Raw genomic sequence first — 27707 nt, 5'->3', positions numbered from 1 at the left:
AGTGCTATCAATTACTCCATTGTTTCAAGAGGTAGAAGTCTGTGTCATGGATCCAACCCCTCTGAAGACCAAAACTAGGGGGTCGATATGGTTCCACTTGATAGAATTTTTGTGTTTGTTTTTTCGGTTTGTTTAAAAATAGGTAATTACATAGGAAATAATCTACATTAAAAGGATGTTGAAGTTATAAAGTCAAAAGTTAAAAAATTAGGAAATATCAGAATTATGATTACCCATGGTACCTTTCTTCATTCTGTTTGTGCATATCCATTATGCTATATTTTCGATTACATTGTCCTGTACTGCTTTTACATCCGGACCTCAGATACAGTGTTTTTGGATATAGTACAGATGTTAAGTGCATTTGCCTACATAAAATATCTGGGGAGGGCGATATATGTCAAATGATGCTTCACATGCTGTTTCTCATTTTGTATCTAGTGTTCGGTGAGCTGTGGAGAGGGCACCCAGACTCGAAATGCCATTTGCAGGAAGATGCTGAAAACAGGAGGTTCCATCATCATCAATTCCTCAATGTGCCCACCTTTGCCTCTCTCTTCATTAGTCAGGTCCTGCGCAGTAGCTGCTTGTACAAGTAAGTATGCAAGAAACTTGGGAGTGTTTATGGGGGAAAGGCAGAAGGTACACCACTACGTATCTGGTACTACAGATTGCTAAGTGCACTGCAAGATGCTCGGAGCCCTCTGCTCCCAACTATTTCACTGGAAGTCAAAAGCACCTTGAATGATTGGGTCCTGTATTTCCTTACTTGGGGCTTTCTCATGTGGTTGGTCAGGAGAGTCAAGTGGCTGATGCTTAGCCAGTGTTGGCCATGAACTGAGCAACGAGACAGAGTGAAGAATGGGAGCTCTCATAATTATTAGAGGTGGGTCTGAAACAAGGCCCTTGCCTCTTTCATTTTGGTGATGAGTGACTCAAAATTCAGAGACAAACCCAGATCTAACTTTCATAAGGATGGTGTAGAGGCACAATACACTCTTGACAGCTAGGATGCCATCTCTGCCAGGAACCCAGAGGGAGTAAATGCCATTTAGCACATCCCCTCAGCAGCCTGTGCCATCTGGGCTCCCATGGGACCTTGCAGCAGAAATTAAAGTTGTGTCCCATTGATGGAGAGCCTTTGGGGAGACAGTAGGCAGCACACCAATATATCCTGGGGTAAAGCAGGATAGTCTGCTGCAGGGAGATTTAAAAGCCAATCTGTCCCTAACTCTACAGTGGCCTGAACCAGAGTCTGACATCCAAAACCTCAAACTATGGGTGGAGAGGCGAAGAGAAGCAGAAGCTGCGAAATCCAGAGCCAAATCCAAAGCCAAGTGTCCAGATCAAAGATGTCTCTGTTAATAATACACCTATGCTGCTTTATGCTGCACTTCAAATGGGGCATGTTTTTTCTCTGGCAGAGAGATCTGGAAGCATAGGCCCCATCGAAGCATCGCTAATTAAGTCTAGTATTATATACCAGGGGATTTAAAACATACTCTAAACAGATTTGAGCTACAAGGTTGTGGTGCCTTGCAGGGCCTGAATGGCAAACGTTTAGCAAGAAGAACTGTCCTTGCTTTCTCTCCTCATTCCGTGTTTAGTAACCCACATTCTTCATTTAAATACTCACCCTACAGGAACTGTTGTTTCCCCCCTCCGCTCAATCTCTGGCACTTTGGCTTCTACATTTAACCTCATCAGGCTGACTGAGATGCTAAACTGTACCTTATTGTTTCTTGCATTTTAATGGCGGCAGCTTGATGCTCAGCAGCTGGAACCCAGTTACTCCCATAAAACGTAATAGGTGAAAGTACTGCCACTCCCAAAGTGAGTGGCTTGTTTTGTTTAACAGTACCCCATACTAATATTATTAGTTATATTTCAGGGCACAACAGGCCGGCTCAAAAGCAAAGTCCCCATATTATGGCCCTGAAGAATGTTTACATCCAGACAAAGAAGCAGAAGAAGCTACACTTTATTGTGGGTGGGTATGCCTACCTGCTGCCCAAAACCTCTGTTGTCCTCCGATGCCCTGTGAGAAGGTTCCGTAAATCAATGATTACCTGGGAGAAGGACCAGAAGCGACTCCTCAGCTCAGTTCACATTACCATTGCACCGTACGGGTACATGAGGATCCACCGCTTAAAGCCTTCAGATGCTGGGACATATACCTGCATGGCAGGGCCAGCCCGAGAACATTTTGTGATCAGACTATTTGGCGGTGACAACAAGGTCATTATCAACCAACCAGCTGGGATTAGAGAGGAAGAGGGTACAAGGAAGTCCAGTTTGAATGAAGCCTTGCACACTCAGGAGAAGCATCAGAATGGGATTCTCTTCAACAGAAGTAAGGCTGAGAAACGAGGACATCTGGCTGACCCTAGCAGCCAGTATGACAACATTGTCTCAAGACTTCTGGAGCAGAGAGGCTGGCCTGGGGAAAACCTGGAATCCTGGGAAGCTCAGGAGTCGACAGAGAGAAATGCCTCTTCGGAGGAGGACCGGAGTCAGGAGTTCAGCCTTCCATTTGTTATGGTCATGGAGCAGAAACGCTTGGACGATATCATAAGGAACGTGTCTCGGCAGCCTGAGGAACTTAAGGACATCTATAGCAAGCAGTTTGTTGTGCAGTTGGCTCATGACCTCATCAGGAGCCATTTGGAAAATCAAGAATCTGTTTTCAAAATCCAGGGGAGAAGAATTGGTTCAGCTACAGCAGAGTTCCCTTTCCGCAAACACGTGTCTGGATTCACCAGTTCTTTGAGAACATCGTCTGCCGAAGCATACCTGCCTGTTTCAGTGGATCTAGGAAATGGCTCACATAGGCCCCATCGAAAGCCTGCAATCCTCAGGAAGATTTCTGCAGCTCAACAGCTGTCAGCCTCTGAAGTTGTCACCCACTTGGGACAGACAGTCGTTTTAGCCAGTGGGACCCTAAGTGTGCTGCTTCACTGTGAGGCTGTTGGGAACCCGAAGCCTACCATTAGCTGGGCTAAAAATGGAGCAGAGGTGCAATACAATGACAGGTAGGAGAAACGATCTGTAAAAATAACTAACACTGAGTATTTTCACTTCCCTTTTTTTAGAGCCTGTCCACATTACTAAAACAGACATATGTTGCTTTAGTCTGGATACACAACACAGACACACGCATTCATTGACAAGCTGGACTTCAACTCTGTAGTTCAATGCCTGGATTCTGAGGCAGTCTGGTAGTACAGACAGGAGTTTGTGGGGCAGTTTTATTTCAATTTCAAATATGAAGTTTTCAATTAATTGTGAAGATGAGACAATCAGGGCAGTGCTGTGTGTTACTTGTTTTGATATTAAAATCCCCATGTGAGTAGTTGCAGGAAGCTGTTTTGAGTTGTGGGTTAAACAATTTGCTGGCTGTTTCTGTTAAAATGATCAGCAAAGAATGATTTTCTAGAGGACTGTTCTCTGCCTAGGAGTGAATTATATGGTAGCTGATTAGGGTTCAGTCTCCGCTATGCATTGGAACTATGTGTGTAACTGCAGTTTAACCAGGTTGTCTGATGAGGTTATATTCCTAGAATTTGTAACCATATACAAAATTGTTTTCAGAAGATGGTTGCAACATAGTTTACATAGGAATGTTAAAACGGGTTAACCAGTTAAACACTAACACTTAACCTGTGAGCATGAGGTCTCATGCTTACTGGTAAGCTTATTGGATAACCATTTTACAAGAGAATAGAATCATAGGGACGGAAGAGACCTCAGGAGGTCATCAAGTCCAACTGCCTGCTAGACCAACTCCAAATAAATCATCCTGGGACTGTCAAGCTGGGACTTAAAAACCTCTAGAAATGGAGAGTCTACCACCTTCCAAGGTAGCCCATTCCAGTGCTTCACCACCCTCCTAGTGAAATAGTTTTTCCTAAAAAACCTCCCCCACTGCAACTTGAGACCATTGCTCTTCATTCTGTCATCTGTCACTACTAAGAACAGCCTCTCCCAACCCTCTTTGGAACCTCCCTTCAGGAAGTTGAAGGCTGCTGTCACTCTTCTCTTCTGTAGACTAAATAAGCCCAAATCCCTCAGTCTCACCTCATAAGTTATGTGCTCCAGCTAAAGATGTTAAATATCGAGTAATTTACTAGTCGAGTAGTCGATGTAATTTCCTTCGACTAGTCTATAGGCATTTCCACATTCCTCCTTTGAAATGTACAAGAGCCCCTGCTGGGAAGTCCCGCTGACTCTGGGCTGCATGTGGGTGCCAGCTTTGAAATGTACAAGAGTCCCCAAAACGGAAGCACCCTCATGGAGCCCGGGGTCAGCAGGGGACTTAGAGTCCCCCTCTCACACTGGGCTCCATGTTCTGCTGCCGCTTTGAAATGCCACGCGGAGCCCTGAGTTCCGTCTGGCATTTCCCCAGAACCCGGGGTCAGCTGGGGACTCCCCAGTTGATCCTGGGTTCCATGGAAATGCAGTGGAGAGCCCGGGATCAGCTGGGGAGTCTCCAGCTGATCCTGGGCTCCACACAGCACTGCCGCTTTGAAATGCCATGCAGCTTTTCAAAGGGGCAGTGCCACACAGCTGAGCCTGGGATCAGCTGTGCAGTGCTGCCCCTTTGAAACACCGCCTTGGTGTTTCAAAGCAGCACAGCACAGAGCTGACCCTGGGCTCCATGTGGTGTTGTCCCTTTGAAATGCCACTGCGGCACTTCAAAGGGGCAGCACTGCACAGAGCCCAGGATCAGCTGTGCAGCACTGCCCCTTTGAAACTCCCCCACAGGGTTTCAAAGCGGCAGCACCGCATGGAGCCCAGTAGCTTTGAAGTAGCCCCTCTTTCCCCACTCCCCTTTGCTGCCTCTATCTGATAGATTGACTAGTCGACTAGACTATCTGATAAGCATTTGCTAGTCCTTAACATCCTTAGCTCCAACCCCCATAATCATTTTTGTTTCCTTCTGCTGGACCCTCTCCAGTGCATCCACATCCTTTCTGTAATGGGAGTGCGGGGGCCGGAATTGGACACAATATTCTAGATGTAGGCTCACCGGTGACGAATAAAGGGAAGTAACCACTTCCTTAGATCTGCTGGCAATACTCCTACTAATGCTCCCCAATACACCATTAGCCTTCTTGGCTACAAGGGCACACTGTTGACTCAAAACCAGTTCCTCATCCACTGTAATCCCCAGGTCCTTTTCTGCTGAACTGCTACCTAGCCAGTCAGTCCCCAGCATATAGCAGTGCATCCCTAATCCACAATCACTAATTGCCTATATAACCATAACAGTGATCGGAAACAGTGCTCAGTCAGGTAGGGTGACTGACTTGATGTTGAACATGGTTTCAGTTAACATGGACAAGTTAATGAAGTATGGTCCATACAGGAGAACCAACCTGTGTTTGCAAATAATTATCAGTCATATTCATTGTTAACATGGCAGAATCATGCTTAAGTGCTATTTTCAGACATCATTGCTATAAGCACAATATGATTCTCCACTGCATCTAAGGCATTAGTCTTCTGCTTTGACTTGGTGCATCATGACTATAAGTATGCAGAAATCTGCCGCTGAGTGTGGCCTGAGAACTGCAGGATAAATACGATCCATGGGTCTTCCATGTTAATTTGCTAATGGCTGAATTGCTGCCATGTCTGCTGAGTGCAGCCTTTATCCTTGAATGCTTCAGTGGCCATCATAGCACGTATTTCTGATATATTTTACATACACAGAACATAAATAATTGCTATTAGCACTGCTTTGTGACAGATTGGTAGCGACGTACTGGGTTGAGCCATGTTGCTAGACATCATTAGCCCCAAACAAATTGATATGGGGACAATCATGTGTTTTTCAGGATGTTTTCACTATCCAGGAGTTCAAGTGAAGGGACGGGTAAAGGAAATGCGATTTGAAAAAAACAAATTTTTTTCTTTAACTCTGGACATTTTTAAATGTTGCTAAAAGAATTTTGCTGTATGAAAATATCTTCTTCCATTGCGTAAAATATGCTGAATCCCATTTTGTTATTTGCTAAATAGAAAGAAATCTGCATACTCCTATAGACCGACCCCTCAGGTACTCACTTAAAACACATTTTTGGGAGCACTGTGAAAAACTAGTACATGCTAACCATTACTATACACACACATACACAGACTCGTTATGTACTTAGCTATGCTATGTCTAGACTGCAGAGTTTTTTCTGGGATACCAGAAGGTATCCCAGAAAAACTCTGCCGTGTCCAGGGAATGCATCTGCTTTTTCAGAACAGTTTCTGAAAAAGTAGGTGCATTCTTTCGGCATCCCTGTATTCCTTATTTTATGAGGACTAAAGGATGTTCTGAAAGAGGAGGTTTTTCTGACATTTGGCCCTGTGTAGACAGGCCAAATATTGAAAAAGTCTCTTCCGAAAAACAAGCAGAAAAAGATATGCAAATTGCTGTTCACAATTTGCGTATCTTTTTCCGAAAAAACCCCACAGTGTAGACATAGCCTATGTATTGGTAACATTTCATTATCCTGCATGCATTCAGGATTTTATGGTTTACTCCAAGTAGCATATAAGGATGGGCGGTGACGTGCTTGGAGCCAGCTACATTAGCTGATACAGAATAAGTCAGCTGTCCAAGAATCTGCTGCCAGTTCTCTCAACATAAGTTATAGGATTGAGGTTAAACATCTAAGTCTAGTCAGCCTGGGAAAATAAAAGAAACTGAAGAGTCTAGTCTCAAGGCTAAAATTAATTTCAACCGCTGTTGCTGTGGAACATCCTGTACATTTTTTATTTATCAAAGGTGCAGTTTGGCCCCTGATTTACATATACAGATAGTTTGCTTGCTCCCTTCTCACTTCCATGATTGAATCATTTCCATACTCAATGGTAACTATAATTTATCGCCATTTTGCAGTGTCGTTGCCCTGTCACCTGTGCTTTTTTGTTTTTTTGTTTCTTTTTGGCAGATAGTGCTACGTTTGACAAAAAATGAGAACTATTTCTATGGTTATAAGAACAAGAATGTATCTCTTGTGGAAACCACATGCAGTCTTAATCAAGAGTTGGGCCTACAGTATACATTTGGTTGGACATAGTCCTGTGAAAATATCTTTTTAGCCCCCAAAAAGTTGCATGTATAGATTTCGATTGCCAGGGGTTACATCCTGCTGGAAATTTGCCATCAAATGATTTCTTCTGTTTGAAACTACTGTGATTTTTGTGGCATGTTTTAAAGGGAATATAGGCTACATAAAGTCCACCTCTGGTTCATGCTGAATATTAGACTCATGAGAAAATTAGATCATTACCTCACACCATATAACCAACTATAATTTAGCAACAGATGGTTTACTGTTTTGCTGGTAAAGAACAAACAGCCTTTGATTGCTAAAATTTAGTTTTCATAACATATTTACATATATTTGGGGTTGTCAACTTTCAAATTTCTCAGAACTGGGACACTAAAAAAATCAAACCCACCCTCTTCCTGTCCACCCAAAGGCTCAACTCACCATCACAAGTAAGGTTAAATGGAAGTGTGTCTCTCCCTCCAGCAGCACCTCCAAAGCAAAAAGCTTGCAGGTAGTGATGGGAGAAGGAATTAAGGTGGGGGGCGGTTCTTGCAGCTGCGGAGCTTACCACAAGCAGCCCTTGTAGGGTAAGAGGTGTCCTTCCCCATATTGGCCTGGACTAGCACCTCGGGGGCAGGGGCTCTTGCTATGTTCCTGTCTGGCTCTGGGCCCAGCACTCTTACATTGAAGGAGCCATGGGCTGGGTTGACAGTGAAATTGTGGTTATCAGACTTTTGATCTATGTCTAAACTATAGAGATTTTTTGGAAAAAGTGGCTTTTTTTCAAAAAAAACTTCATCTGCGTGTAGTCTGCTTTCGCGTTCTTTCGAAATTAAATTGAAAGAACTTGGCGATTTTCTCGACAGCGAGCAAGAACACTTTACACCTCATTTTACGAGGAAGAACGCTTTTATTCGAAAGAGCTTTTTTGAAAAAATACATTCTTGAACTCAAACAGCCTTTTCGAAAGAGAGCATCCAGATTGCCTGGGTGTTGTCTTTCAAAAAAGTGGAACACTTTTTCAAAAGTGTTGTTGCTGTCTAGACGATCTCTTTCTAAAGAGGCTTTTTCGAAAGAGTTCTTTCGAAAAAGCCTGTTTCGAAAGAGTCTTGTAGTTTAGACGTTCCCTTGGTGTCCAGTCAATACTTCTGACTGGAAACTGGAGACATTCCCTTAAAACTGAATTTTCCAGTCAAAAAATGGACACCTGGCAATAGTCTATATTGTGCCGTTGAGAGTTTTTTTCATTCTGCTTGGCTGAAACAGCATCATATTATAGTCTGTCATTTTGGATAGTCTGGCAACAAACTACCAGTTATGCATATTCAAATATAGTATCAGAACTACTCCTAGGAGTGTGCAGGTATTTTGTAGCTCTACTTCAGACTGTCTGGCAGCATAAGTAGAATTACAGGTGCTGAGGGTGCAGCAGCGCCCCCTGGCTTGAAGTAGTTTCCATCATATACTGGGTTTACAGTTCAGTGGCTCTCAACACCCACACACTGTACACATTGTTCAGCGCCCCACAAGGCAGTACTTATTTTGTCATCTGCTCCCACTCCCTCACTTTGATAGTCTATGTTTCTTTCAGATTAGGATCAGGGATGTTCTAGCTGCCAGAATCCTGATTTTCCAGTACGCTGAGGACCAATAACTTTTTAAGTTATTGAAAAAATGTATTTAGTTATATGAAGTGATTGGTAGCTGAGTAAGCACAACACATTTGAAAATCACAGATGAGTTGTGGGATTGCTTCAAAGCAGCATTCCTTCTTTGGCCAAATAGCCACTTGCTGGCTACCAATGACCTGTGTAAATGAGAGAATATGAGGCTCAAGGTAGCCTGCATATGGCCAATGGGTATGCCTGAGTTTCTATAGTCCGTCGTCTTCATGACCACACAGGGAGAGAGAGTTAATTTGTCAGCCCACCGCCTAGGGAGAAGGGAAAGAGAAAAAGAATGTGGATACTTCTCAGAGGTGGAAGTAAGCCTGTGTGCCCTGATGCAGTGCTCTGGCAAGAAGCCACCCAGGGCATTCACCTGCAGGGAGAGGGGCAGAGCATTCCCAGGCTGGTTCCCGGATTCCTGCAGGCTGCCATTCTCAGCAGCAGACAGCCAGGCAGGTTAGAGGGCTGGAGGTGCCTCCCTGGGACTTCCCCATCGCTGAGCTCCCACCCCTCACTGCCATTTTGGGAGAGGAGGGAGGCTTGCAGCCACACTTACCCAGGGGGGGAGGGTTTATTCCTTTTTGCTGTTACTAGGGAATGCTGGGAGAGTCCAGAGGAGGAACATGGAAGATTCTGCACTTCCCTTTGCTCGCTAGTCACAGCAAACAGGGAAAAATACATAGGGACCGGTATCATGGGCGGCAGGTATGGTAGGCAGGGGAAGGCACTGCCTTCTCAAATTGCCAGCCTAGCTCCACCCACACTCCACCCCCAGAACGTCTTATGTAGGCGTACGAGGGGCTGAGTGTTGCTGTCCCCGAGCGTCTGTCCTCTCTGTGCTCTAAGGACTGGAAGGCTGGGGCCGGGTATCCTTCCTCCCCATGGTCCAGGGTCGGAAAAGCTGGGAGAATGCACTACCCATCCCTCTCTGTGCTCCAGAACTGGGAAGTCTCAGGGTGTGTGCCACCTGGGAAGGCTGGGGCTACGTGCCACCCGCCCTCCCCTTGCTCTGGGGCCAGCGAAGGTTGGGCTGTGTGCCACCTGCCCTCCTGGTGCTCTGGGGTCAGGGAGGCTGGGGCTTGGGCCACAAGGCTTGGACCATGCGCCATTCCACCTCCCTGTCATGGGGGTGGGGCCTAGGCAGAAGGGGCAGGGTTAGGGCCTTGCCTGCCCCAGTGCTACCTTCACCCACCACTCATGACTAGGGTTGCCAGGTGTCACCGGACAGTCCAGTAGTTGAGCTTTCTGTTTGGGAAACAAATTGAGAAAATATAAATGAGAAAATATAAATGTCCGGTATTTTCTAAATAAGATGTAATGTAGATTGTGATGTAATGTCAAGTGTGTCAGGTATTTTTGTTGAAACCATCTGGCAACCCTACTCATGACTGGTATTTATAGCAGCAGCCCCCCCTCCCATAATGGTACCCTTGTCTCTCCTCACACTGGCCTCCTTCTCTGCCCTGAGTTTCTCCTCATGCCCCCTGGCCTGAGCCCCCTGCATTCCACAACACATTTAAATTTCTTACAAGTACTGTTGAATCACCAGCCCTCCCTCCCCTGCCCTAGGATCCCTTCCAAGGGGGGGGCAGGTTGTGATAAGACAGTACCTATAAGAAATTTAATTTACTTTCTACCCCTGCTTCTTCCAGTATCAGCATTGAGAAAAGGGCCTCTCGACCCTGATGGCCTAGCCATCTTCTGATGTCTGATTTGTGTTTTCTCTGTAGTTAGATTGAGCTCCTGTGTCAGGGGCTGAGTTTTCTTCTGTGTCTTGCACACCAACAAGCACACTGTTGCCACTTAAGACTCATAAATAATGGTAATCGTTTTCAGGCTGTATGATACGGGCTCAATTTGAACCAAAGACCTTCCCATGGAAGACTTTATAACCCATTACTTTGCCCCACAAACCACCTAGTTAGCCCAAAGGGATCAATGATTACTAATATATAGTCCCAATTTTATTTTTTGTCATATTTGAGATACAGAACAAGCTGAAAAAATAAGAGCAGTGTTATTTTTATTCACTCATGCATACTAAATATACATCATAAAAGTTACGGTGGCTAGGCAAATGTGTTTGATAGCATTAACAGGAATTCTGATTCTTGACTTTGCACTTGACTTTTTTTATAGTTTTAAAATAAGCATTACCCAGGCTGACCTTATTGTGTGTTCTGTCTAGCTTCATCCACTCATCAGAGACTACTTATTTTGAGGAAGAAAGTGCCGATTCCAGCACACAGGGCTTCTATAAATGAGGAAGAGTTAAGAGTGGATCCCAGATGAGTCCCTAATTGTCATGCCAATGGATAGAGCCCTGCAAATATCCACTTTATATCCATGGGTATCCACATCCATGTCGACTCATTTTTGCAGATACGGATGCAGACACAAATTTTGTATCTAGAACTAGGAATGTAAGAGAGTAGTCGACTACTCACTTCTACCTCCTTGCTGCCTCTTGTGTCAGATGCAATTTTGGGGGGGCAACAGGAGCCGATGCTGGGGGGAGCCAACTTAAAAGTCAGTTCTCCCCAGAATCATCTCTGCGGTGCTGGGGTGGAAGGGCGGGAAAGAGAGGCTCAGCAAAGCTGGCACGAACCGGGACTATTCAGTCCCAGCTCGCAACGGCCCGCTGGGCTCTTACTTCATTTAAAAGGCAAAGCCACAGTGGGGTTAGCTCCTAGGGCTTAGTCCCGACTGACGCCAGCCCCGGGAGCTAGCCCCACTGCAGCTCTGCAGTTTAAATGTAGTAGGAGTTGGGCTGCTGTGCACCCAGCCTACTACATTTAAACTGCAGAGCCACAGCAGGGGTAGCGAGTGGCCCCCCCAATCAGCTAATCAAGTAGTCGATGGAAATTCCATCGACTGCTCAATTAGCTGATTAACTGTAATTTAACATCCCTATCTAGAACGCTGCAAATTTGCAGATATCTGCAGGTATCCCCATCTGTGGATGTCAGTGCAGGTATATGCGGATCATTTTTGTGGATACAGATGTGGATACAAATATAAATTTTGTATCCATGCAGAGCTCTACCAACTGACTTGTGTTGTCAGTAACATCTCCACCAATTGTAACTTCAACGGACCTAGATCACCAGCAGGAAGGATGGAACCTGGGGCCTTTGGGAGCTAAAGGCATGAGCCTCTAACCCAGGGCTTCTCAACTTTGGAAGCCCCAGGGGGCATAAGGATACTCACAGCACATGCCGGGGGCTGCAGTTTAAGTGTGGTTGCATATACATGCAAATATATATGCAAATAGCTTCTTTCACGCTGATGGACATGTATACAAAGATTAAGGCAAAACTACACAACACGCAGGCCCCATTTAAGTCAGTCCTGCTGATATAAATAAAACGCAATATTGACCCGATTTCCATCCATATATCAGCACTTTTAATGAGCAATGACAATCCAGAAATTTAACTACTAAAACACATATCAACAGTATATTACCTACTTTTTTTGTTTTGGCTCCCACCCGTGGGCCATGTGTTGAGCCCTGCGTAAACCCAAACCTCATCATGGGCTGCAAGCAAACAGGCCACAGGCTACATGTGGCCCATGGGCCACGTGTTGAGTAGCCCTGCTCTAACTCCATGTGCAAAGCTAACTGGCCCTTAGCTGTGGCTGTAGAACAGTTTCACTAGTGACTAGTCTCTTCCTCAGTGGTTTCATTGTCTCTGGGTTACATAGGCAAACAAGGTATACAAATTAGCTTCCTTATAATTTAATTTTGAGGAATACAGATTTTTGTAAGAGGTTTTGAATTGTTTCAGCATCAGATCATCAAATCGCTTTATAAAAAGCTTCAGAGGGGTAGCCAACTTAATCTGTACAGGATAAACTTAAAAAACAACAAATAGTCTGGTAGCACTTTAAAGACTAACAAAATATGTAGATGGTATCATGAGTTTTCGTGGCTGTGCCCATGAAAGCTCATGTTACCATCTATATGTTTTGTTAGTCTTTAAAGTGCTACCAGACTACAGGCAGTCCCCGGGTTACGTACAAGATAGGGACTGTAAGTTTGTTCTTAAGTTGAATTTGTATGTAAGTCGGAACTGGTACATATTGTAGGGGAAACTATAGCCAAACATTTCTCCAGAGCTCAGTTTTATTCTCCCACACCTCACTTCCCTCAGTCCTTTATTCTCAAGCTGAGGTGTCTGCTGAGAAAAGCCGCTCTGCGTCTCCCTGGTCTGCTGGGGGGAAGCAGCTAGTGCGGGGTTACCTCACCCCGTTTGTAAGTAGGGATCCGATGTAAGTCAGATCCATGTAACCCGGGGACTGCCTGTATTTATAAGAAGTGTTGTGTGTTCCAAATAGTCTGTAATTTCTGGTGTCTGGAACTCTTTGAATATGGGAACCCGCTAATGAGGAGCTTCTTTAATAGTCATGTGTTAGATGCCATCAAACTGACATAATTATTCAGTATTGCTAAAAATATATTTTCTTGAAGATGATGGAGTGTAGGACAATCAGGAACAGATGGGTTAAAATGTAAAGGGGACAGTGGTATTTTTACTGCAAGAAAGAGATTTTGAAATAACATAGGTAATAAAAAGAATTGTTACATCTGGTAGATTTTTTTTCACCACAGATAAAACACTGAAAACTTAACAATAAAAACTAAGAGTAAATAGGAATCTCATGGCAGAATGATTTCATGCAAAGGTAAAAATGTGGGGAAAACGTCCAAGGAAAGCAACTGAAGCAAAAAGTATTAACGAATTAAAAAGAAACTTAGATTTATTTCTGGATGAGGTGGGGATTGAGAGACATGGTCAAAAACCAGAAGTACAGATGAAAACGTTTTTTTTTAAGGTGTTGAACTCAGTTGTCCTTTTCCTGTTTCTAAAAGGGCGTGATTTGGATCATTAGCTACATCAGTGCCAGTGAAGCCAATTTACAACAGCTGAGGATCTAGCTCCTTATGTTTTTGCCTTCAGCCCAAAACAGATTGAAAACATCCAGAGTTAAGCAACTGTTGTACCAGCACAATAGTAGCTGAAACAAAACCAGTTAAAGAACCTAGACTGATGGTGATAAAAAGTCCACATCTGTTTTAAAAAAGTATGGCTACATCTACATTGGCCCCTATTCCGTAATAGGGATGCTAATGTAGCACTTGGGAATAGGCAAATCCGCGGTGGATTTAAATATCCCCCGCAGGATTTGCATTTTCATGGCTGCCGCTTTTTTCCGGCTTGTAGATAAGCCAGAGAAAAGCGCCAGTCTGGACGTGATCCTCCGGAAAATAAGCTCTTTTCCGGAGGATCTCTTATTCCTACTTTCCTACTCCAATGCCACCCAGCTGATTAGGAGAGCACCCATAGCTAAGTTTGTGTTTCTCCTGGTGCTGCACATCTGAACATGCATAGGTGCACACAACAAAATGTATCCTGCACATAGATGGAAAACATCTGCACATGGATGGAAAGAATTAGAAGAAATATTATGTAATTTTTAGCCCTTGGTCCCTAATATTTGGGGTAAGGGGATTGTAAAGTCTTATGGGTTTAAAGTCATTTTTAGGTGCAGATTAAACCAATAGACCTTAACTAACAAAATTGCATTAAGGGATGCTGGGTTCTGAATGCACTTGTGAATTCTGTATGCACATCCATTTGCATATGCAAAAATTGCTAGCACTGGCTCACTGAGAAATTGCCCCTTACGTTCACAGGCTTTTAAAAGGTAAAACAATCCATAAGTCTGGAGGAGGAGCTTCTATAAACTATTGTTTTCTTTTGCTACATAAGCAGGTCAGCAATTTTAAAATGATTAACATTTTGGTTTGTAAATGACTCTGCATTTCACTAAGCACTGACAAGACATGGTTGGCACAAGCTGAATCTTTATTACAATGATTATTATTTTTTTAAAATTGGTTTTAAAGGAAATCAGACTCCTCTCTGAACCTAATGGAATTCAATGGGTGGCCTGAATCTGGTTTGTTTTAGAGAACTACCGCCCATAGTGTTGAGCTGGATCAAATATCCCTAACCCTGTGGTCCATGAGACAGCAGTTTTCATTCAAGAAAAAAAACCTCATCAGTGCACGATTAGTGGATCAGACTTTGATTGCATGACTTGGATGGGCTTTTTCCTTCCATTCTCTCTTCCCACGCACACTCCCACCCTCATCCGTGACAATCACCATCTTGGCTAAGGACTTTATGCAGAACAGCTGCTAAATTTTTCTGGTAAATCAAATTTGTCATTAGGTTTTTGTCATTATTTAAATGTATAAATGAATGGAGGCAGGTTCTATATAGCATCCTTAAGAGGAAATACAAAGTGCTGCAATTGAGGACATTTCATATGAGTGTTGGTTAGAGTCTCAGGGCCATGTTTTGATTTCACTTACACCATATGAAACAGGAGTCAGCAGAGTTACACTGATGTAAAATTAGTTTAGTATAGCACCAAGCGTTAATGATCTCAGTTCATACAAAATTCCACAATGTAAGTCAGGGTACAGATGTAATAGTGTAGTCGATTAATCCATAAGCAAAAGTTTATAGGTTAATGCTATAGACTACAAGGCATTTCCCTCCCCTCTCCCTTACCAGTAAATTTTTTAGCAGGCTGCCCAGCTGCCCGGCTTAGTCCTGGCTCATGCTGGGTCCAGGACCTACCCCTGCTGTGACTCTGCATTTAAAGTGTATTAGGAGCCAAGCAGGCAGGCAGCCCGGCTCAGTTCTGGCTTATGCCGGGTCCAGGAGCTCAGTTCCCCCCTAGACAGGGGCTGCTGGCACCTCACGCTGCTGCCTCTTTATCAGAGGCAGCAGCACGGGGTAACAGAGAGCTGGTCCATGAGGGGAGCTGGGTTTTAAACTGGCTCCCCTCATGGACTAGCTCCCTCCTGACCCTCTGTGCTACTGCACTGATACAGGGGCATGTGGCTGTTGGAGGGCCTATCCCTTCACACACACACACCCCAACTTGCCTGGTTCTTCTCACGTGATACAGAGGCAGTAATGCAGAGTGGCAGGGGGCTCCCCAGGAGTGAGGCTAAAGTACACTGCCTGCCAGCCCCGCCTCTGGGGACTATAGAATAGTCGACTAACCCATAAGAATTCATGAGGTTACTCGACTATTCAATTAACCGATATTTAACATCCCTAAGTCAGAGTGACCTAGATACTTTTTTCAGCTCTGCCACTGCCTTGGTCAACTCACTTCACCTCTCTATACCCAGTGTTCTCAGTTCTCACAATTTAACTGCAGGTGTCTCAATGTTCAGTGTTTTCTTTAAAGCCCCAGTATGGAGGGCCCTTTCATTATGAGGAAATCTGTGTTCTTTTGTGTTTTGATGAAAAATTGCTCAGGATAGTTAAGTCCACAGCAGAATGCAAAGACCTTCAAAAAGAATCTCCCAAAACTGGGTGTCGGGGCAACAAAATGGCAGGTGAAATTGAATAATGATAAATGAAAAGCTGTGCTTATGGGAAGACATAATGCTAAGCATACGTATAAAATGATGGGATGTAAATTAGCTCTTGCCACCCAGGAGAGATCTTGGAGGCATGAGAGATAGTTCTCTGAAAACATCCACTCAATGTGCAGTGGCAGTCAAAAAAGCGAACAGAATCATTAAGAAAGGGATATATAACAAGACAGAAGATATCCTATTTCCTCTTCATAAAATCCATAGTACACCCACTTCTTGAATACTTTGTGCAAATGTGATTGCCTCATCTCAAAAAAGATATATTGGAATGAGAAAATATTCAGAAAAGGCAAACAAAAATTAGTAGAGGTATGGAATTAAAAGGGATATGGAATTAAAAGAAATTAATAAGATTAAGACTTTTCAATTTGGAAAAGAGTCAACTAAAGGGGGATACAATTGAGGTCTATAAAATCCTTCCCATAGCACACAAACTGGGGTCATGAAATGAAATTAATAGGTAGCACATTTAAAACAAACAAAAGGAAGTATTTCTTTACACAACACGTAGTTAACCTGTGTAACTCCTTGCCAGAGGATGTTGTGAAGACCAGGATTGTAACAGTGTTTAAAAAAGAGCTAAATAAATACATGGAGGATAGGTCATCAATGTCTACTAGCCAGAATGGGAAGGAGTGGTGTTTGTCAGAGGCTGGGAACAGGTGTCAGGGGTGGGATCACTTGATGATTACCTGTTCTGTTCATTCCCATTGGAGGCACCTAGCATTTGGCTATTATCAAAAGACAGGATACTGGGCTAGGTGGACCTTTGGTCAGACTCAGTATGGCCATTCTTATGGCCAGCACATCCTGGCAGCCCACACCTCTTCTCACAGCTTCTATTATTCAGGAGCAGTGAACCACAGCCACTGGGAGCTAAGGCGGGAGGGGGGGGTATACTTGTGGACAGTCAACATCAGCAAAACATCTCACGGCCCTCTAGCAGATAACCCTGATGTGCTGAGAGCCAGAGTCCTTGGTAGAAGGCCTGATTCCTCTCAAATCAGTACGGCAGAATCAGACCCATTGTTTGCTGCTGATTCACCAGATTCAGTGTCCAATGCGGATAAATTAAAGAGGGTTCTTGTTCTCAAACCAGTCCAAAAAGTGCAGCTAGTTGTTCTTGTATTCTACACCTGCCCCATACTCCAGGGCATGCCTAGCTAATCTTGCTAGCTCCTGTTTAGGTAAGATACTTACCTGGCCTCCATTACTGTAGTATCTGAGCAGTTTTAATGTATTAATCCTCACAATGCTCCAAGAGGTGGGTCAGTGCTATTATCCCCTTTGTACAGATGGGTAATTGAGATACAGAATTGCTAAGTGACTTACCCAAGATCACACAGGAAGTCTGTGGTACTAAGCTAGTGCCCTACCCCTGGGACCATCCTACCTCTTTCATCAGCAACCTGTTGCCTCAGAGTGAGAATGAAAATTAACTTTCATGTAATCATAATCAGCAAAAGAAATATTTAACCCCGGATTTTCATAATTTAAACTAAAGCTGCGGTCCTGAAATGTAAGAAACTGTGTTACTTACCTGTGTCTCTTGAAAAATAACTGAAATCCTTGCAAAAGTGTTTGCACGTGGCCTAGCTGAGACCTTTGTTTCTGTTTCTCTGCTGCAGAATACTCCTTCAGCCAGATGACTCTTTGCAGATTCTAGCACCAGTGGAAGCTGATGTGGGTTTCTACACCTGCAATGCAACTAATGCCTTAGGATCTGATTCTGTCTCTATCGCAGTCACATTAGCAGGTAACTGAAAAGTTGTGTCAATTATACAGAACTCTTTTTGCTACTGATAATTTACTATAAAGTACAAATCGGTAGAAATGTTCAGATATTATGTAACTAAATCACAAATGACAAAATCTTAAAAACAATAATAAAACTATCCTATACTCACCAAAATAATGCCCACCTCTCCTTCAGTCCCCACCTAACAATGTATCTCTCCCTACCAGAAAAGCCAAATAAGGGCAAATAAGCTTTGTAGCGTGCTCTGGAAATCAGGGGTGCCACCTGTAGCAAACTGCAACTGGAATTGTATTCCACAGTTGTACAGTTTCCCACACCCAGAACAGCTTGCCTCAAACTCTGCTTCCCATAGTTAAACTTGGTGGTAGCAGCCTCTGCCTCTTGGGAATTCTCAATTACCCTAGTATCAGCAGAAGAACCAGGCAGTTGTAGTGGTACTTAGGACCCAAATCATTTCCTCCTTGCAAATCTTGTGTGAAAAAAGCATGGGATTTCTTAAGCCATATGTCAAAATGGACAGCCTATGTTGTTCTCTCTCATGTCTGTATGGAAATAACATCAAACCACATTAAGTTCCATTGGAAATTGCTCTCTTCATTGGGGGGCCCCAGCGCTAGATTTGAAAGAAGTAATCTGCTGAGGTGGGAAAGATAATATCTAGGATTTTGGACAGCCCCACGCTTAAGCTTCAAATTATGTAGAGATCTGTCATTTATAAAATATTTGCATTTTCAGTGACTATTTCAAATCATCAGTGGGCTTCTAACCATCCTTGTACAGCAATAATTTATTTGCATATTTGCATGTTAATTTACATAATTAATATGTAAATATGCAAATAAAGTGATGCCTAGCTGGCAAACATTTATGAACATGTATACTGGTCTGTGAATAAAAAAGGTTGGCAACCACTGCTCTAATTGCTGAGCACTCTAGCCAGCCATTTGTCCAGGGCTTTAAGAACCCACAGAAGAGGTAACTTAAGTGTTTTACTCCAGGCAGTAAGTAGATCAAGTTAAGTAAGTGCTTAAGTGCTTTACTGGGTTGGAACCAGAGCACTCAGTACCTTTTAGAATCAAACTCTATGTCTGTTCTGACCTGTTATCACCAAACCATGACTGACATTCTTCCATCCACTGGGAAATAGATGCATTAAGGTTAACTTTGTTGTTCATACGTATCCGATAATGGTTCAGTTCCATACCAAGTGAAATATTCTTTGTTCATTTAGGCATCAGTACTAATGAAAACCTCCCTATGAAAAGCAAGACAATTAAGATTGTGCTTGTTTTCAGCTTTTTGGGAACAAATCCTCAGAGAGTTCCAGCAGGTTCAGAACCACAGAGGAGCAGGAGAAGGCCAAAGCAGCAAGAGGGTTAATGGGGAATGGATGCAAGTGATGGGAAGTAGGAAGAGGGGACAGTCATAGCTATGGGGTTATAAGAAGACAAGCACATCAAGGGGGAGTGGAATTTGTGTATTAAGGTGTGGGGTTTTTTTAAGGTAGGACAGAGGGGTCAAAGAAAACATATTAGGAAAACTACCAGTAAGTTGTTTGAAATTCCATATTAGATATTCCCTGCTGCAGCTCCCCAGAATGTGTCTATGTAAATAATAGCATTCAGCAGTGGCTGTTCAACATTGGACTTGTGAGTGTTTCAACACTGAACACATCCAGACCAAGGAGGCAGTAGGAAAGTCCATGGCTTGGGTTGAAAGTAGCTCTTTCAGGCTACAGCTATACTGCAGTGCTATGTTGGGACACCTCCAGTGTCCCAAAATAGCTATTCCACATCTTTTGAGCGCACCCATTATTTTGAAATATAACGAGCTCACTATTCTGACATCCCTCTAAGCCTCATTCCATGAGGAGTAAGGGATGTTTCAGAATAGCGATTTATTTTGAAGTAAGTGCTGTGCTTTTTTATTTTGAAAAAAGCTATTTCAAAATTGACTCAAAATACACAAACACAATTTGCATAGCTCAACTTGCATAGCTTATTTCGAGCTATGGGTGCACCCTCATTTAATTAGCAAGATTGATTGGGATACTTCATCTACCTCATGGAGTAGAAGAACCAGGAGCCTTGGGGGGGAGGGAGGGAAGTGAAGAACTAAATCAGACTTTCTAAATTAATACAGGTTGGGCCTCCCTGGTCCAGCACCTTCAGGACTTCACTGGTCCGGGATGAAGGATTTTGCTGGACCGGTGAGATTATTTCTGGCCCGCTCACTGCCAGTCGAATCCCCTGCCCTGCTGCTCCACCAGGCTTCCTGGCTCCCCTGGCAGTCCAGCTGGGTCATATGGGTCTTCCTGGGCCCCTCCCTGGACCTTCCCAGCACCCCTCAACCTAGCTGAACTGCAAACCAGCTGGGTTGAGCACCAGGCTCCCATCCCATCCCCCTACCCCACATTGCACCAGGCTCCCGGGCTCCCCACTCCCCGCAGCATGCTGGGACACACTGTTCCTGGAACATCCATGGTCCTACCGAACCATGGATGTTGTCAGACCAGAGAGTTTCAGTTTATAGAAGTGCAACCTGGATTTTAATTAACAAGTTAAAAAAACAATTAGCCTTATTTTACTCCAAGCTATAGCCATGAAAATCTGGAGTATCTCTGAATTCAGTGGAGTCATGTCACTGTAAAACTGGTGCATAGCCCAGAAATTTGCATTGATAATATACTATAAAATACTGGACAACGGATATGTATCGTGGAGTTACAGCAGAGGTCAATTTAACACCAAGTTTTAAAATGGCATCTTTGGGGAGTAGCAAAGTGGTTAATCCTTATAGTCCTGATGAATAAGTTCCTTGGGGGACAGTTACGGTATGTGGGCTTGGAAGTCTCTTCTGCCACATCAGTTTTCATCCCAAGTCATGGAGACAAACAGTTATTTCCAGGCTATCAAAGTGTCCATACAGACATATATGTGGGATTTCACAGGCCCAACAGCCCTTTTGTGGTAACGAATTAGCCACGTCTTGGCTCGACTTTCTGAGGTGAATTGCCAAATGTGAACATCCTGGGTGTGATCTCGGTGGGCCCTGAACTCCTCCTGTGCGGTGCTGAGAATGTTTATCTTCCGTCAGCACCTTGTGAGATGATCTCCAGTCGTACAAATGAGATAATGAGCAGTTTTTGAAACAACACAGCAAAACTTTTTGGCACAAAAGAGATATTTTCCCAAGTGCATTGGAGGCCAGTGAGCTTCTTCAGAGAAAATAGGAAATGTGGGGAAAGCTTATCTCATTAAAAATGAAGGAGCTGGCCTCTATGATGAATTTAGCATATGCAGAGATGAGAAAATATGCTTCCATTTTTGGAGTGGTTTGCTACTTTTTATTGGTTGAACAGTTGACAGATTTTTAATCTAATGAAGAGCTCATGAAACCCCCGCTGGGAAAATAAAACTGAGTTGCTATTTGAGGTCTCTTTCCTCCTTTTATGATTTAGTAGTTACATTAAAACATCAGAACTTCATGAGCATTTCCTCAGTGAAGAGAAACGTTTGTTACTGGATATTTCTTTCACATGATAGACACTATTGGCTGATGGATAGATAGACTGATACACTAACAACTCCATATAAAAATGCTTTTACAGTCCTGGAAAATGCTCTGTCCACATGGCAGTTTATGGATTTTAATTAGGGGTAATTGAAACAGTTTGGGCAAAATCATCCATCCAACAAAAACAAACTGAACTCTTCCCCCCCTTACCTCCACTCAGGCTTTCTAGGACAGTTTCCTCCTCTGCTGCCATTGCAGATTTACAGCCAGATTAAGTAATGTAGGCACTAGCCTAGGGCTCTGGCTCCTGCAGTTGCATGATGGTATCTTCATTTTAAAACTATAATAATTTTTAGCCCTTTTAGATGGTGAAAAGGAAATGGGAAATGTAAACTGGATGTATCTGCGGCCAGGGTGTCTGTCTGAGCCAGCAACCAGCCTAAAACAATAGCTCTGAGAGGTGTGAACTTTCCATTTGAATGGATCGTTAACTTTGAACCCCACAGTTTGGGCTCCTATTAGCATCACCCAAGAAGGATGGATTTTGAAGTGTTGTCAGCAGCAACCCTTTTGAATGGGGGTGTTCTCCCTTCACTGAAATAGATCTAGGCCTCCTGAAAACAGGGAGAGGAGGACCAGCCTATGTAACATGTAGAGGTAGTGGACCCTCATCAGACAGCCATGATGTAGGTGGCCACTGCAATTCCCAAAATATAGGGCCCAGGGCCCCACATGCTTCTTGTGTAGAGCCCCAGATTGCCTAGGCTTGGGACTGACCTAGACACCATACCAACCCCACGTCCCATTTATCACTCCTGCTGTCACATACAACACTCTCATTTCCACCACCAGCTGCTCCCATGCCATTCCTATAGTCACTAACTGCCAGGAGGATCATTGATTGCATTTTAGTCCCAGCCAGACCCAGCTGTCTAAGAACTGGGCTTGCTGCATATGCTGCCCTTTTCTCTCTTCTGCCAGTTGCCCTCTGTTTGCCTCCATGCCATACATTACGAGGATGTCTCAGAACAAGCAGCATGATGCACAACCCATAGTTGGAAAGAAGAGCAGCATTCAAGGGCTAGAAATCTTTACTGTCCGTTTTTTGCACACTTACCTCGCTCCCGTGCAGAACTGATATTGCCTCACTATTCTTGTTATCAATTATTTTGTGCATCTGAAACAGAGTTTATGGCAAACATGTCTGATGTTAAAGATATGGCTCACATTTTATTCTAAGCCTCCTGCACTGCCAAAGAACCTGTATCCACCCTTTTGGGGTTTTGTCCTATGTTTTGTCAGTGATACTATCTTTGTTACAGTATCAGGTGAACAACTTGCTACAGCTCCAGTGTCATTGCTGTTTATTGGTTCAGCTGGTTCTCTGATGTGCCTCCATGACTTTAATGTTATTCATTGGCTGCTTTAAGTGATTTTTTTCCAAAGCAACCTCAACTATGAAATTCAGCACCTCCTCCATAATACAATAAAGGCCAAAAGCAGGTGGCCTATATCACTCATGTCCAGCATCACATGCTGACAGGCAGCTGTCCTACCCCAACCATTTGTATTTCTATACTGAGTATATGGTACACAGTCTGTCCTTTGTGACTACCGTGTGCTTTGCTTTATGAACTTTGGTGTCTCTTACTTACAGGAAAACCACTGATCAAGGCATCAAGAGCTACACTGATCAACACAGAGTCCTCTGCTGTCACTGTTGATATTGGAAGCACAGTGAAAACAATCCAGGGTACAAATGTTACCATTAGCTGCCAGGTTGCAGGTGAGACGCAACTCACTCCTTATTGTTAGCAGGTGCCAACTGTGTTTTCATCTATAGTTTTACTCTAAAGTTGCTTGGTATGTCAGTTTCTGCAAAGAAGTGATATTGTTACTGATTTTTGGGTCTCTGGCAAGATTATTCTTGGCTTTCATAGCATAGGAACACTGGAATTGCCATCTCATGCCAGATCAGTGGTCCGTTTATCCTGGCATCCTGTCCTCAGTAGTCGTCAATAACTACTGCAGATGAAAATGTAAAATCCCTGTAATGGAGAATTGGTAGGCATCCTAGAACAATTCAATATTTTCATTAATGAATGGGATAATGGTGTAAAGAGTATGCTTATACAATTTGCAGATGACACCAAGGTAGGAGGGGTTGCTAGCACTTTGGAGGACATTATTAAAATTCAAAGTGACTATGACAAATTTTACAACTAGTCCAAAAATATCAAGATGCAATTTAATAAAGACACATTCCAATTATTACATTTGCAAAAAAAACCAAATGCACAAATACAAAATAAGATTAACTGGATAGGCAGCTGGAAAAAAAACATTTTAGTGACAAAACCCAGAGAGGATTTACATTGCTATTCGAAAAAAGTTGCAACAAGTGCCCAGTTTTGGTGACAAAAAAATTCTACCTCTGCGAGGGACTTGTCTCTTCCCCTCCCTTTACTGTCAACATGTAGTGTATACTACAGTACAGTTGGGGGGAGGGGCTGAGTTTATTGAACTCCTGCATGTTTCCCACATTGCCCAATAAGCCATTCAAGGTAGCACTTTGAACTCAGCTGCTCTGCCATTGTGTAAACAGGTAAACAAATGCACCCCTCCCACCTGCAAACCCCCAAAACTTTAAAATCCATTTTCTGCTATCTGACTCATTGTGTAGTTGTCCTCACATGGCGTATTCTCAGGGAAGCAAGGGCGGTTGTCGCTCAAGATGCTCGCCTGCTTGGAGCACCCCAGATCTCATCAGTGCGTGGGGTGAAGAACTGGTGCAGTCACAGCTGTTGGGGACCTGTAAGAAGTGGGACATATATGGTCACATTTCTCAAGCCCTCTGTGCCAAGTGGTATGACTGAGACACCCTACAGAGCCAACATAAAGGGACTCTGGCAGGTGTACCAGAAGGCGAAGGAGGCAAGTAGCTAGTCTGGTGCTGCACCCAAAACATGCCTGTTTTATAAAGAATTTGATACAATCCTGGGTGAGGATCCCATGTCCACAGTCAAGAAGAACATGGATACTTCCCATAGCACAGAGTCAGAAACAAGAATTAACCCAGAGTCAGAAGTTACTGGAGAAGAGGTGGAAGGAGACAACAGCATGTCTCTCCACATTTATAGTCTGTGTGAATTTTTCTTCTTCCCCCTCACCTTCCAGACTCCGTCCCAGAATTCCTGAATGTAACAAGTGCACTGCATTGTCATCTCTTTATATTAACAAGGTACATGTGGTACTGATCAGTGTGGATAAAGATAGTCAAAATGGTATGTAGAGTACAACACTCTGATGGGATTGCAGATAATTAATTACTGTCTCTGGGATTAACAAAAGAAAATCACAGTATTATTCTTCCTGGCAACTCAGGGAGGTTTAAACTCAGTAATTCTGCAGCATTCTCATGTCAAAGGCCCTTGAAATCAGACTGGCTCCTGATGCCGTCTAAGGAAGGGTAGGAGGAAAGTTTTGTTAATTTTCCCAAAGCACCTTCATGGCCACCAGCATTGATGGAATATAAAAGAGAGCAAATTAAATATGGACATGCAGATTTCCCTGTCTTGGATGCTGCAGCCTTTGCAGCAGCACCTGGGAAATGCCATTGCTTCAGATAATGAATACTGTTAAGGAATTGTAGCCAGATTCACCCTGAGTTAACACTGAATTCCACCAGCATAAACCACAGGACAAATCTACACCAGTGGTGGTGCTGCCTGAGTAGAGGATGGAGCAATGCAAACCTGCCACAGTGTCTTTTAGTTCTAAGGACACAGAGGCCAACACAGCCCCAAAATCAGAAGGTGCTGGCCACGAAATGGCACCTTTTGAGGCCAGAAGAAGCATACACTGACGCAGCACTTCCCCTCAGCAGCTTCTACCAAGAGAGATCCAAGGATGCTCCCGCAGAAGGCAGAGGTTAGCTGTTATCAGAATGCAACCCCTCAGTGGAAATGTGAGCGAGGCAGAAGCACCGCCTATTCTTCCTGTGGGATAAACCATCTATCATATCTAGAATAATTTAACCTAAAGTCTTTGTAGGGCTTCATTGTAGTATTATGGTCCCTGGGCCACAAGTGGCCTCAGCAGGGCAGGGAGCTACAATATACAACAGCACTATGCCAGCATCAGTAATTTTTTTTTCCCTGATGGTAACAATTTCCAGAAAACTTTTCAGACCACTCCATTTAGTAACACTTCCATTTGTATAGTCTAATCCTTTCCTTGTGACATGAAGGAGATTTGTTTAAAACAGGGTTGGTTGGTTAATTGATTAATTAATTGGGAGCAGTAATCTCCTCCTGCTACTTATGACTCACCAGAAGTTGCCATTTCTTCAATTACATCTGTTATTACTTTGGGAATTATGATGACATCACAAACGAAAGATTACAATATCACTGGGCCTATGTCTACACTGCTGCAAAAACTGGTTAGAAACAACTATCCTAGTTCTCTCTAAGGAGAAAATCATGTTTGCCATTGTGTTGGTTAGAAAATGTATTCTAACCCAATCCTTTTCCCCAGTGTAGGCAAACTTGGTGGTAGAATGTGTCACAATTCCACAGGTGTCATGAGCAGATCTTCAGAACAGCTTGTTCAACATACTAAAGGCAAAGGAATGGTTGGAAAGTGCTACTAAATTCATGTAGAACGCTTGGTCCTACAGCCTATTAGGAAAATGAAGCAGAATATTGGAGCAAAGAGGGATGAATTAGCAGTCAAAAGGCCAATGTCAGGAATCTCAAGAGCAGGGGTGGGGAACCTAAAGTCTGGGAGCCATCTGTGGCCCTTGGCTTCCTGAATCCAGCCCCCAAAGTTCAGCATCGGGGAGCCTGTGCTGGCGCTCCAGCCCCCCACACCACTCCATGATGAGGCTGGAGCATAAGCAATCTGGTTAGTTTCTTTCCTCTATGAATCTCAGGTGCACCAGAGTCAATAGCAGAAGAATTGGAGAATTGCTCCAAAAAGCAGCCTTAGAGCTATTTTCTCCTTTGCACTGAAAGCCCAATTCACCTCATCCTTAGAATCTTTGTGCAGATGGCACTTTGAATTGTCCATGACAGAGGGCTACTAGAGTCACAACGTGCAACTCTGGCTCATTTAGAATAATGCTTTTAATGAAAGTCTGCAGGGCAGCAGAAAGAATATATATAGAAAAGAAATATTAGCTGCAAGGCTTAATTATGACATTTGCTATAGCTGCTGTAGCCAGGAGACAGGAATATGGGCTAGTTGCTGACAGGTGCTGATAAGCCTGATTTCTTAGAAAATAAGAGATAATGAAAGAGACCATTACTAGAGCCTGGAGAACTGTTTTTATATCGCTCTTTAATTTCTTTTAGAAGACACGACTGCTGACAAATTCTGTGGTCTGAAATGAATTACAGATATTTTTTAAAGTAGTTAAAATTATAGCAGTTTTTACAGGAGGTGAACTTCCTGCTTAATATATCTTAACTGATTTTCATCAAGGATGAATGTGGCCCAAGTCATGCAGCTGTGGGATCCAGTTCTGTTCTCACTTCACCAAGGCTCTGCTATAGCTTTGTCCCACTGGGACTATATGTCATATTGGAAAACTATTTTAACTAACGGAACTTTGCACCAATCCTAAAGTGTATTTAAAAACTTGCTATGTGATTGTGGCCAAACCCGGATCTTCCTCATATCCAGTTTAAGAGCTTATCTACACTTGAAGTGCTACCTTCCAATGGTAGAATTCATCAGTTTAAGTAATCTATCTTCTAGGTTGACAAAGAATTCTTTGAATAGTTGCCCTATGTCTGTAGGTGTATGTGCATCCCTGCACTTTTGTCTCAGCCCTCCTGCTCTGCCATGAAACTATTTAGCACTGTATGGGTTAACCACCTTCAGTTCTTTCTTAACTGCCCCGCATCTAGATATGGAGCAATTAGCAGTCCACTCACAGATACCTTACTTCTTTAGAAATTAGTTCCTAGCTTGCTTTAGTACATTCCTTCTTAATTTTATGGGGTTTCATTTTTAGTTTTTTCTCTGAAATTAATGCTATTCATCATGAAGGGAGCTGTTCAGCCTTTGACTACTAGCCCAGAGACTCCCAGACAACGTAAGTTTTCTGCACAATCTTCTACCTCCAAGACCAGTGAACCAAGAAAGAAATCTTTGTTGAGCCTTTATAGTGAACCACAAATCAGCAAGGGGAGATCCCTAGTATATTTGGTCTCTTCAGTATCAATGGCACGAAG

General features: G+C 43.4%; 1 protein-coding gene across 10 annotated transcripts in view; it reads left to right on the top strand.

Annotated features, from left to right (window-relative positions):
• ADAMTSL1 (ADAMTS like 1) overlaps positions 1-27707 on the top strand; it is a 707788-nt gene that overhangs the window by 624252 nt on the left and 55829 nt on the right. For all 10 annotated transcript variants that reach the window (XR_012904618.1, XM_075931513.1, XM_075931510.1 and 7 more), the window contains 4 exons: positions 442-595; positions 1892-3032; positions 17819-17946; positions 23123-23251. Coding sequence is in view for 9 of the 10 variants with exons in the window: in XM_075931513.1 (XP_075787628.1) it covers positions 442-595; positions 1892-3032; positions 17819-17946; positions 23123-23251 (1552 nt within the window). In the remaining variant the exon portion in view is untranslated. The remainder of the gene's footprint in view (positions 1-441; positions 596-1891; positions 3033-17818; positions 17947-23122; positions 23252-27707) is intronic.

Source organism: Pelodiscus sinensis, chromosome 6 (assembly GCF_049634645.1).
Source record: "Pelodiscus sinensis isolate JC-2024 chromosome 6, ASM4963464v1, whole genome shotgun sequence".
NCBI classification, from domain to species: domain Eukaryota; kingdom Metazoa; phylum Chordata; order Testudines; family Trionychidae; genus Pelodiscus; species Pelodiscus sinensis.
The sequence above is the reverse complement of the archived record's forward strand: the minus strand, read 5'-3'. Positions and strand labels throughout refer to the sequence as shown.